Here is a 12,018-nt window from a genome sequence, read left to right on the forward strand (position 1 = left end):
AACCTAATATGAAGGGTGTATAATAAGCAATTTTTTGATATTAGTGAATTATGCAAATGTTTTTTTCATAGTCAACTTAGAAGAAAGCTTGTATGACACATTGTTTTACTGAAGATAACACTTTGATATATATATAATATTCTACAAGAATATTATGAATCATATGTGTGGCGTCGCAAAAATAGTATCCGCATTATTATATATCATATCATGTAGTATTGTTGATACGAATATCAAATATCTCACCAATCATTATGTTCGCGAGGACAATGAATATCGAGTATTATATTTTACAATCTCTCATCCAATTTCATTAATACATATTATGTATAGTCGATATCCAGCTTTCAATATTAATTGTTAAAGCAACGCTAGATAATTTCGCATTATTTAATGGAGGCAAATTAGGAAGAAATTTAGCGTGTACTACATAATATAATGTTCAAAATAACTTGATTCCGATTTATCAATAAAAAATTATAATTATTTAAAAAATAATAGTTGTAGTAAACTGATTTTCTGCATTTTTTTTTTTTTTCAGGGTCGGTGTAATCGAGAGAAGCCACCTTGCAAGTATTTCCATCCCCCACAGCATCTGAAGGACCAACTCTTGATAAACGGGCGCAATCATTTAGCGCTGAAAAACGCGCTGATGCAGCAGATTCAGCAGGGCCTTACGCCGGGTCAGACTCTCGTACCCGGGCAGGTACCCGCAGTGGTATGTTTTACAACAAATTAACACGATCGTTGCACCACTTCTTCTGCTGTCAACACAGTCACACACTTTCTTTTATCACACCGTAATATCTGGATTTTGTCTGTGTTTAGTCGAGGGTTACTAGATTATCTTATTCGATAGGCAACGCTGCGTAGATTATTGACGGCGTAGTGTATAATAAGCTTTCTTTTCACGTTATTATCGTATCAAGGAAGCTACACGCTGTTATTGTAGAAGCTATGTTTGCGAACGCAATTTCATATATTACCTTAAATTAAAACGCTTTATAAACTTTTCCAATAAGGCTCGAGTCATTATAAAAGCAGCACTTCGCCGTCCATATTTACATGCGTTCCCTTTACGGACATTGCACCGAGAAACAAAGTTTTTAAGAATTAAAGTTTAGCACGTCGCATGTTCTTGGTCAGTGTCATCCTTACTTCCTAGAGTAAAACCTGACTTATCCACATATTTTGATAGACAGTCAATTTACAGAATCGAATCTCTTTGATACAATCGATAAATTCTTAATCTTGTTATTTTTTTTATTACAGCTTTTTTTGAAATTATGATGACACTCGTGATTTTTATTCTTATTATTATTCTTAAGTCGTGAATTTTAATTATTTTTGTATTACAAGTACATGATGTATTCAAGATATTTAAATATATTTTTGATTCAAGAATTTTATAAATAATTTGTAAAATCAAGTATTTTTTAAATTTGCATGAAACGCAAATTAAGAATCCTTGATGTGGACATATTAGATTCATATCGCGAATATTTCTTGTACTATTCGTATTTATCATTTAACAGGGGAGGCTCGTTAATTACGGGAATGCAATATCGTGCAATATCGAATTTTCAAACGAAGAGAATAGCGTTTAGACGTGGAAAAGTTTCATCGACTCGTTAAAATTTCACGCAACATCGCATGCGTTATTGATACGACATTTGGATAATTTTGATTGACTCGAATAAATTTTCAACAATTGAGGAAATTTATGCGTTTTTTTTTCTGAACTCCCCTGTTTCACGTGCATCTCTAAGATGACCGATACGCGAGATTGTTATTTTATTTTTAAAGAAATAATAAACATTCTCTCGTTATTAACGTTTGCCCTCCTTGTTCTTTTTGTTTACTCATGACATACATTCATATTCGTTGCTACGTGACATTAAACCCTATACTATGACTGCCTGTCTGTCCCCTATGTTTGCCGCTGTGGCTCTCGTGGTTGTGGTTGATTGTTGGTGTGTTCTCCAATTACGTCATTGGTGAACAGGAGGCACCAGCACCTCCGGCACCACACCATCACCTTCAACAGCAAATCCAGCAGCAACTTCTCGCTACCCACGCCTTTATGGTAACTCCTGGTTTTGGTTGGCTTCCACTAATTTTTAGTTAATTTAATGCCACGCTGGCTAGCGGTGGATGTAAAGATCATTTATGAGTTTGTAAAAGAAAAACATGACACAATCTGTATTTATTTTCAATTTGCGATATGTTTATACTAAATGAATTACTTTCATAAGTTTACATCCACTGTAGCTATTCAAGCGATGCGCCTGTAATTAGTAAGCGTTTTCGTACGAAAGCTTAAACTTTTATTTTAAGAGCGCGCCGCATAGTAAGTCAATAATTTATTTGCATGCTTTACGAATTGTTTTGTTTGTTTATTGAGGAAAGAAAATTTGTTTGTATATGTTTTCGTAAAGTTTTCCTGTAGAAGAGAGGAGCATGAAGTATTGCGGCTAAATAAAATTTACGCGTTCTTTGGCTCTGAAAACGACGAATGTTTCTTCTCTTTCACTTTGAAATATTTTATATTTTATGTTTAACATTGTAACAGTAAATATTTAAATATAAAAATTGTTAGAGTTTTGAAATATAATGAGAATGAAACTTATGATAGTCAAAGAGACGAAGAAAGAGGATGCGAGGCAGGGTAGTCTTGAAAATATTATCGATCTTACAATATTTCAATTCGGTATTAGCAATAAAATTTTTATTTCCTGATGTACTCTGAAAAATTAGAAAGCTGAGTCTGATCATATAATAGCTCAGCTAATATTTTTCAACAATTACCTGGCCGCGTTTCCGAAAGCTTTTTTACAACGACGAAAGCTCCCAGGGTATCAGAGGCTTTTGAGAAGAAGGAACGAGTATTCTGCTCGTTCGAATGCGCTTGAAATTACCTGCCTTCGCTTCTGGGAGCCAGCTCTCGCTGCAAAACCAAACGCTTCGTGTGGGAACGTACGCTTGTCGTTAAAAATGAAGGGGAGGGCACGAGAAAAGAGAAAATGGACGATTAAGGCTTTGCGAGATCCGTAAACGAGACGTCTTTTCTTTGCAAATTTTTGTCTTTAGCACGTTTTTCAGATTTATTACTCTGAATTAACCCTTGTAGGTATACAATATCACACTTGCAGTAGAATTTCTTTAAGAGTCACTTTTTTAAAAGTCCCTTCCAAATATTTTTATTTATCGAATTTTAATATTGATAATATTGATAATGTTGAGATATAAATGATAATTACAAATAAAATATAATTTTAGATATATAATTATATATAATAATTATATACTATTTTATGATAATTTTGTAATATTTTAATTTAACGTTGTTTTTAATAAATATTGGAAAAATATGTAGAATATTTAATTCATATATTTTTAATATCAGCGCGCTCCTCGTCCTGATAAAGTGAACGACAAGATTCACGAAATGTTGGCATTATAGCAATAGATGAAAACATCCGCAAACCTTCTGGTATCTTCGAAGAATGTTTAATTATTTAATTAATTAAATATTAATTTTAATTAGTTAAATTGTTCAAAATGAATTAGGACAAAATGTATAATTTTTATATTTCATATTTATAAAATAATTCGAACATTTGAATTTAATTGCCATCATACTACATATTTTGCTATTATTTATTTCTGTGTATGTTATTTGTTTCAAATTCCTAGAGTTTTGCGAATAAATATTAAACAGCTTAAGATAGCTGTGTTTCAATTTTTTCTCAGCAATGTATTAATATATAATTTTCCTTCATTACACGTTGTTATTACACCAGATATTAACGATGTTGCTTATTTATTCAAAATTGAAGCGGGTACGATGATGGTTCGTAAACCAAGCGATGTATATTGCACACCTTAAAGTTGATAAACACCGGAGAGCATTGCTCGCAAAGCTTTAATGCACCTTGAGGCAAAATTTACGCGGACATTCAGAAATGGTAGATTGCATAGACAGAGTATTTGATAATTGATGGCACAAACGATGGGAAAACGTTAACTTCTTGTTGTAGAAACTGCTCAATTTGAAACGAGTTGATTCGTAAGAAAATTTTTATTTGGAAACAGTTCCTCATTCTTAAATTATTTGCAGAAAATTTTTTCTGTATATTCAATTGTAATAATTATTATCGAAATTATGGAACAAATGTATTTTCATCAACATATTTATAATATATTATACATTATAAATGTAGAATAAATAAAAGTTCCGATTTTATTTTTGTCAAATATATAAAGTTTATTTATTGATTATTAGTTATTTATTGATTAGATGCATTTTAATTTTCTCTGACATTATGTGATGTAATAGTTTGTAATATTTATGTAACTTCTTTCTTAAAAATATTTAAGAATTGCTGAATTAAAGTGTTTTTTTCCATGCAATTTGTATTCAAATTTAGTATTTCTATCTTTATATTATCAATTTTTATGAAATAAATAATTTAAAAATATGATTGCAGCCACAAAAAAATCAATTTTTAATCAAATCAACTCGCTTTATGAAGAAATATCATGTGTTTTAACTATCTATTAATATCAATACTCTGTATATACAAATATTTAGGTATAAAGCAGTTTCAAGCAATGATCTCGAAATCGTGCGCGTCGCGACGTGTACAATCGAAAACGCGTGGGGCGAAGGCAGGGACAGGTGTGTTCTAATCCATGTTACCTGGATATCTTCCGGGTGTGTTTTCGCAGGCGACGAATCCGTACCTGACCGGTATGCCGCAGGTTAGCAATACGTACAGCCCGTACTTCGCGCCCAGTCCGATAATGCCGGCGATAATGGGCCCGGCTGACCCAACGGGCGTCGGCAGTCCGCTCGGCGTGGTACCGCAGACAGTGGCGATGCCGCAGAAGATGCCACGTACCGACCGCCTCGAGGTATGTCTACCACCAAACTACATTCAACAACAACAACAACAACAGCAACAACAACAACAACAACAGCATGGGGCCCAACACGGCGCAGCCGGGGCCTCAAGGTGCCCGATGGCCGCGCCCAGTACCGTGTACCAAGTGCCGGCCGGTCCCCCCAATCAGGTGTCGCCCGTATCCACGATGCAATCTGTCAATCATCCACCATCCCCCACCACCATTACAACGACGTCCCTGTGCACCCCTCTGCACAATCCCCATGCCCATCATCATCCCATTCACAATCTCATTTATGTTCACGCGTATTATTAGAGAGGCTCCAACGTATAGACTTCTAAACTCGACTCGACACCGAGTGTCGATGACGTTCGATTGTTTGACGAGGTAGATCGACGCCGCGCCAACGCATCACTTCTTTTCGTTCTTTCATTAACCTCCCCTCCCTTCCCTTCTCTTTGCGTTTTTTTCCCTCTCTATTTTTTTCTCATGTAAACGTAACGCGTCGGGTGGATTAATCAGACAGGCCGTAACGGTATGCTCGTGGTGATTAGAGCGTAACGATGACAACGGATTAAATTGCAGCGGGCACCGAGAATATCCTGATTTCGTAGGCGGGTTATATAGACATGCGTTGCTAATTACAATAATTTACGCCGCGCGGATCCATAAGGCGATCTGATTACTCGAGCCGAATGGCTTACGTTCGTCGTGCGAGACAGCGATCGATAGTAACGATACCAATGGATCCTAGGCTGGAAATCGGACATTCGTTTTGAGAACATATGACAAACATTACAATGGGAGAAACTTTGAGAATGTTTAGTTAGAATTGCAAAGCGCTATATATTTCTATACACTCATTTAATTAATGTCACGTGTTCGATCACGAAAAGAGATGTGTATCTTACAATTAGCGGTATAGAGATGATAGTTTTGAGATTAGACGCGACTGTAGTCGGTGATTAGTGAACAAATACGATTTCGATGACGATTTCGCGATTTACATCGATTTAGAATCAATCGTAACAGCGACTGGTGGCGATTAATCTCGTGTAATAGATATTTTGGCGAATAATTTGCAATAGATAAATATAGAAATCGTAAATTTTATGAAAAACAGAGCAGACGTTGAAAGTGACGAACAGCGAGAGAGGAGAAATCGAATTGCGAGAATGACAAAGATTTTGTGCGTATATTTTGTAGTGTGAAATGATGGTAGGAAATGAAACGATGCAATGACGAGCAGTAATATATCGTTATCTAGTAAGGTGTGATGACAAAGCAAATTTAATTTAAGATACTGCACGTAGAGATACAATAAATTCCTATGGATCGCAAGCGATGCAAAGATCTAAAAGTATCAAGAGTATGTAAATTCTGAAATCAGATAATTATAACGGCAACGATGAAACATGATAAATAATTACGATTAACTTATATATAGAATATATATGGCTGATTTGATAAAAGTAGATTTTCTAAATGTGCAACCGACTAAATTATGCAAAAATATTTGAGCAATTTACAAGTATTTTTTAAATTAAAACTTATCTCGATTTATATGACTTATGACATCTACACGTTATTTTATAACATCAATAAATTGTCACGATAATTGCATTACGGTGTATTTTTGTTTTGTTGTGAAATTGTTATATATCTTTGACTTAATTCTTTAGTAAAAAAGAAAAATATTTGTTCGGTATAACAAGTTAGTCCCGTCGTTTTTAGGTTAAAAAAATAAAAACAATTATTAATGCTTATTGACTATATTTATCTAATATGTTAAATTTAAAAAAAAACTATGTTAAATGTTAATATTTTTTTGCAGACTGTTTTATTATAAATTTTATTTTTGTTATATGTATTTGACGATGATCAATTATAAAATAAATTAGACTGATTTTTTTATTGTTATACTAATGATAACATGCGACAATTATCGACATTTTAGATATATTTATTATACGAAAGATAGGATAAATGATCATCGAAATTATTTTTAACATCCGAATCGTTGGTTTTTTTCGGATTTTCAAAACGTCATCGAGCGATTCAAACGAAGATGTGTCATACTCACCTTATTTTCTGTTTCGGTTCATTGCAAAAACAACTTATCTTGCAACACAATTATTTCGTAGGAAGTTGCTTCTGGCGGTTACATTGAAATTCTGTCACTTCTATCAAATATACGCCTATTTCTTAAATTAATTATTTCCTTTAGATATACATGTTACAAAGATACTTAGGAATAAATGTAGGCGTATAATATTAATATCGTATTTCTGTAAGTGTTTCGAGAAGAATGGACGAAGCTTTCCGGAATTAGAGTGCAATCTTTGCAAGATGCACTCGGTAGAAATCCGAGATACGATCGTGCAATATCGCCTCGGTCTTCGGTACGAGCCTCCAGTTGGAGAGCGCGAGAAACGTTTCAGAAACAATAACAAGATCGCCCTGTGAAACTTCGCGTCTGCATGCACCTGGAGTTTTCTAATGCGCGAGTTCGCAGATTTCCCCGGAGCCGTCATCGCCTCTTTTCTCGTTTTCGCCCGGCGGCATTCGCGAAATTAACAAGTTTTGCGAGTCGGTTTTCACAGGGCAGCCCTCGTGCGAGGTAGTCTCTGCAAAGCGGGGAAACGAACATCGAGATAGCAGCGCAATATCGGCGTGAAAACTCGTGCTGATTCGTTTGCGGGGTGTTTCTTGACATTCAACTCGCAAATAATGAACTGCTTGTTGTAAAATGTTTCGGATTTAATATACTTGTTCCCAACATGATCGTACGACGCGGCTTTCCGGGAATATTGAATTAAAGAATAAAATAAATTTATATTTTACATTCCGGTAAAAGATATAAACGCTTTTGAGGAGATGGTAGCTCTGTTATGATTCGATATTCTTGATGCCCAGTATAACCAAATAGCAACGAATTAAAAAAAACTTATAAAGTAATTTCAAAAACTTACATAAACTATATTATCAAAAATTATTGAGCGCTACATGTAAAGGAAGAAATATTTAAATGTGTGGAAGAAATATTTAATATGTCTTTCTCAATATTTAGAGATAATTTGAATGCGAGAAAATTACATTCACAAACATTAGAACGGCTGAATTCTAAGTCTGTTTAGAATATTAATTTTCTGTTTAGAATATTAATTTTGAATAGAAGTTTAAGATCATTTTAAGTAATATTTTAAAGTGCTCACACTACTCTATGATTGGCTTATGACATCTTAAGACTGTATTTAAAACGATCTTAAAAATCGACTATGAATACCGGCCTTAAAAACTATTTTAATTTATTTGAAAATATAATAGATTTAGCCATTCTACTGTTAACATCCACTTAGTCGAAAACAACAAAGGATGGCAATCACGGCGCATTGAAATTTAAAAAATTCGTAATCGATATAATAATAATAATAAGTAAAAAAGAGAACATAGGAAAGAAAAATCGAAAATACCAAATGTACAGCCATGTCGATTCAATTCGGTTTGGTTTTATTATTTACGTGCTTGTACGTCGTGTCTGTGTATGTGATTATTAATAATTCTTATCATCATAACTTGGTTACATTAATTGGAGAGGATCAACGAACGGGAGATCTCGCAGATTTCTTGCGAGTTATTGCACTTATGTAGCAAAATGACTTTGCAATGCAGAACGTTTCATAGCGTTCGAAAATCTAAATATATGTACGTATGCAGAATCATATACAGATACATGACGCTTACACGCGCCGGTCCATCCATGCATACGCACATAGTGATATATGTGTACATAGTAGGTAGGTTAACAAATTAATTAATTAATTAATTAATTGTATTTTGCATCGCGCAGAAACTGATAGAGCATAAAATCGACGGAAAATGTAACTCGCTATCTTTATTTGAATTTATTGCAACAGATCGCGAATTTTTGTATTGCAAAGACACTATATATGTATTATACAATAGTGTTCTTTTAAATATATCGATTTTAAGCGATCGATATTGCAAGCTCGACCGATCGCTCTTTAACTAGGCGAAAATTAATTTTGCGCTCGCATCAGAATTTCCAGCCTGGGCGAAATATAAAAAAATTATTTCGGCGCGAATTAGCAATACGAGATCTTTTTATCAGTTTTATAATTATACACATCATACACCATTTTACCCTCTCCTTCCTTTCATCTTTTATCACCATAGTAAGAACGATAGCACCCTCTCTATTCCCCATCCGAGATAATATATGATCGATTTCACATATTTATAATTAAGTAAAGGAAACGTTTATGAAAAAGAGTAAGGATATACACAATGTAATGTCGTTTAATTAAATATTGCAGATAGAAGTCGGAAATATATGATCGATTTATTAACTAATTACGATTGATCTTACGGTAACACTTATTATAATATTTGGTAACATACAATAACGATGATAATTAGTAATCATAACAATACCTATTTGTGATGTACTACGATGACTTGCACTGAGTTCGGGTCACGTGAAATTTATTGATGATGAATTCAAATAAAAGAAATATAATTGAAACTGGAAACGATGCACAGACTGTTTATTGATTCTTACAAGTTCACTTTTAATGACCAAAAAGTTTGTGTGCTTTGTATGTCTTATCTTAGTCTTCTTGTATTTTCTTTACTCATTATTTTTTTTTATTGCCTTTGCTCTTTTGGTTGAACAAATTTGCGCGAAGTATGCCCAGAACTGTATATTACTCTTTTTTCCTTTTCTGTTTGAAGAATACAAACTTTCTTTTGTAGTGCACTCCGCTTGCAAATGAGAAATAGTTTCTTGCGTATTCAAAAATAGGATATCTCTCGATCGAAATTGTGCTAATAATCGGCTACAAGTCAAGTAATCTGCGTATAAACGCCTCTCGCGAGAATATTCCGTTGTGTCCATTGCTAATTTCCCATCCATATCGACGACAACATTGAAATTTACCCATTTCTTTCCAAGATTTTTATCCCGTCTGGACATGTCAATGCCTCCTCATTTCCTTGATCCTTTGCACCTGCGAGAAAAAAAGATCGCAAGATCTATATCTTCCCCGGACGATATGTCATTAATGCTCTTTGAATTAATTGCTTGCTGCCTGTTTATATATAATGTTATTAATATCGATATAAACATATGGATTTTTGCTGTTTAGTATATTAATATTTAACCTTGATTGGCCAAAGTTACTTTTGATGAACAATTGTTGAAACGTAGAAACAATTTTTTTTTATTATTTATTCATTTTTCCCTTTGAAATTTTATGAAATTTACGCCATCGCCTTTTTTTTCAATTTGTTTCGTTATTTAGAGAATGACCACATTTACTTTTACACATCGTGAAAAGCTTGACCAATCAGGGAAGTGTAGAAAGCAATTCGGTAACATTCACGATATGTAGTAGGGAATGACTTTTAGTGAATGACGAGTAGTGATGTCCATTAATTTCAACTGTTTTTATTCGATGTTAACGGACTCTTGCTCCATACGCTCACTGGCATACTCATACTTTGACAAACGGAAAAGCTGATACTGTTTTGTGCATACATATCGTTTCTTTTTCACAGGCCGGCACTTAACTAGTGGTCCCTCTGTTCTATTTCCTTTAATTCTTACCGCCAATCAACTTTTTTTCCCCTCATTCTCTTGCGAATTTTGTTTTCTCTTGCGTCTCAACGACTTGATTTCTGTTGTTAGTAGTAACACACGCATACATTTATTTTTGTTGGCCAGCCGGATTTCTGTCACGCCGATGCCTCATCGGGCGCGCAAACACTGACTTTGTTTTCGCGCGAAAGAAGAGAAACGCATGTTTCTAGCGATCTTAACTTCGTTTGGTGGTTTGACTCCTGTCGTATTATAAACGCGGAAATGATCTCGTCTTTGTATTCGCATGCCCGACCGTGGTAATCGGCGTGCACGGTCAGTCCGGCGTAATTGCACAAAGCTAATGCGCTCTTTACAGCTTTTCGTACAGCTCACGTTGTGTATCTCGGCAATATATAATTTTTGGCGACTATATATATATATATATATGTATATATCTATATATACATTTTTATATGTACAAATTTACAAGTGTGCGATATACCCACATATATATATACATGTGTATCTCATTTTTCAGCGCCAGAGTACCTTATGATTTCTGTTCTTCGCAATCGCAAACACATCACTTATTTACTAATTCTATTAATTGTCGTATACATCAGCAGCGATTTAAGTGTTTATTTTTACAGCTAGGAGGAGGTGCTTTACATTATGCGATCGCATGCGAATTTTTGATATTTATTGGCGCATTATTCGCATATATATATATTTACATATAACATGTATATTTGTATACAACAGACAGTCGTTATGTGGACACGTATACAAATACTCGCATACGTTTTAAACGAACGTGCAACCGACACAACACACACACAACGAGACACAATAGTATTCACGATTTTAAGTTTCCTTTTTTTGATTTTTTTGTTTTTCTGCAACTGTTGTAGTGTTACGCGTGTGCGCTTGTGCAATACAGTAAGTTTCTTTTCACGTCTTTTATAGCTGATAACAAAGCGTATATTTTATATCGAATTTCTCTTGCAAGGAACGATGCACGCGATGCTATTCGTTCTGTTAATACTGCTTTTCACACTGCTTTTCTCGTGCGTTTTAGAAAAATTTCTGATAGAAGATTTTCAGTAAAGTACGGATTTATAAATAAAAGTGGGATATACGAGGCACGGGCAACGTAAAGTTTGTAATAACAATGCAATTACGCATATCCCTGTCAAATAATGTTAACACATACATGTACATATGAAGAACGTTTCTACAGTGACGAATTTAATCATTTATGCACGATGGTTCATTTGAAAGATACATATTTGAAGGTTGATAAGTTATATCGATCGATCAGCCAGTCTCTCTGTTGAGAATTTGTTGATTATAGGAATTATATCAAGAAGAGTAATAGTAACTACAAGTTAAAAAGTTTATTTTAGAGCAATTCAATTTATAGAATGCAAGCAAGCAGAGGAAATTTTTCCAATGATGAAATTGAACTAATTAACTAATTAACTGCTTTCTAAATATATATATATATA

General features: G+C 34.1%; 1 protein-coding gene across 11 annotated transcripts in view; it reads left to right on the forward strand.

The window, feature by feature from the left end:
- Nucleotides 1–12,018, forward strand: part of LOC108693943 (zinc finger protein 36, C3H1 type-like 3) — a 354,810-nt gene that overhangs the window by 322,775 nt on the left and 20,017 nt on the right. For 9 of the 11 annotated variants that reach the window (XM_018203157.1, XM_018203159.1, XM_018203161.1 and 6 more), the window contains 3 exons: nucleotides 542–718; nucleotides 2,006–2,086; nucleotides 4,732–4,917. In XM_018203157.1, coding sequence (XP_018058646.1) covers nucleotides 542–718; nucleotides 2,006–2,086; nucleotides 4,732–4,917 — 444 coding nt within the window. The remainder of the gene's footprint in view (nucleotides 1–541; nucleotides 719–2,005; nucleotides 2,087–4,731; nucleotides 4,918–12,018) is intronic. The other 2 variants (XM_018203160.1, XM_018203168.1) reach the window with 1 other exon arrangement.

Source organism: Atta colombica, unplaced genomic scaffold, assembly GCF_001594045.1.
Source record: "Atta colombica isolate Treedump-2 unplaced genomic scaffold, Acol1.0 scaffold111, whole genome shotgun sequence".
Lineage (NCBI taxonomy): Eukaryota > Metazoa > Arthropoda > Insecta > Hymenoptera > Formicidae > Atta > Atta colombica.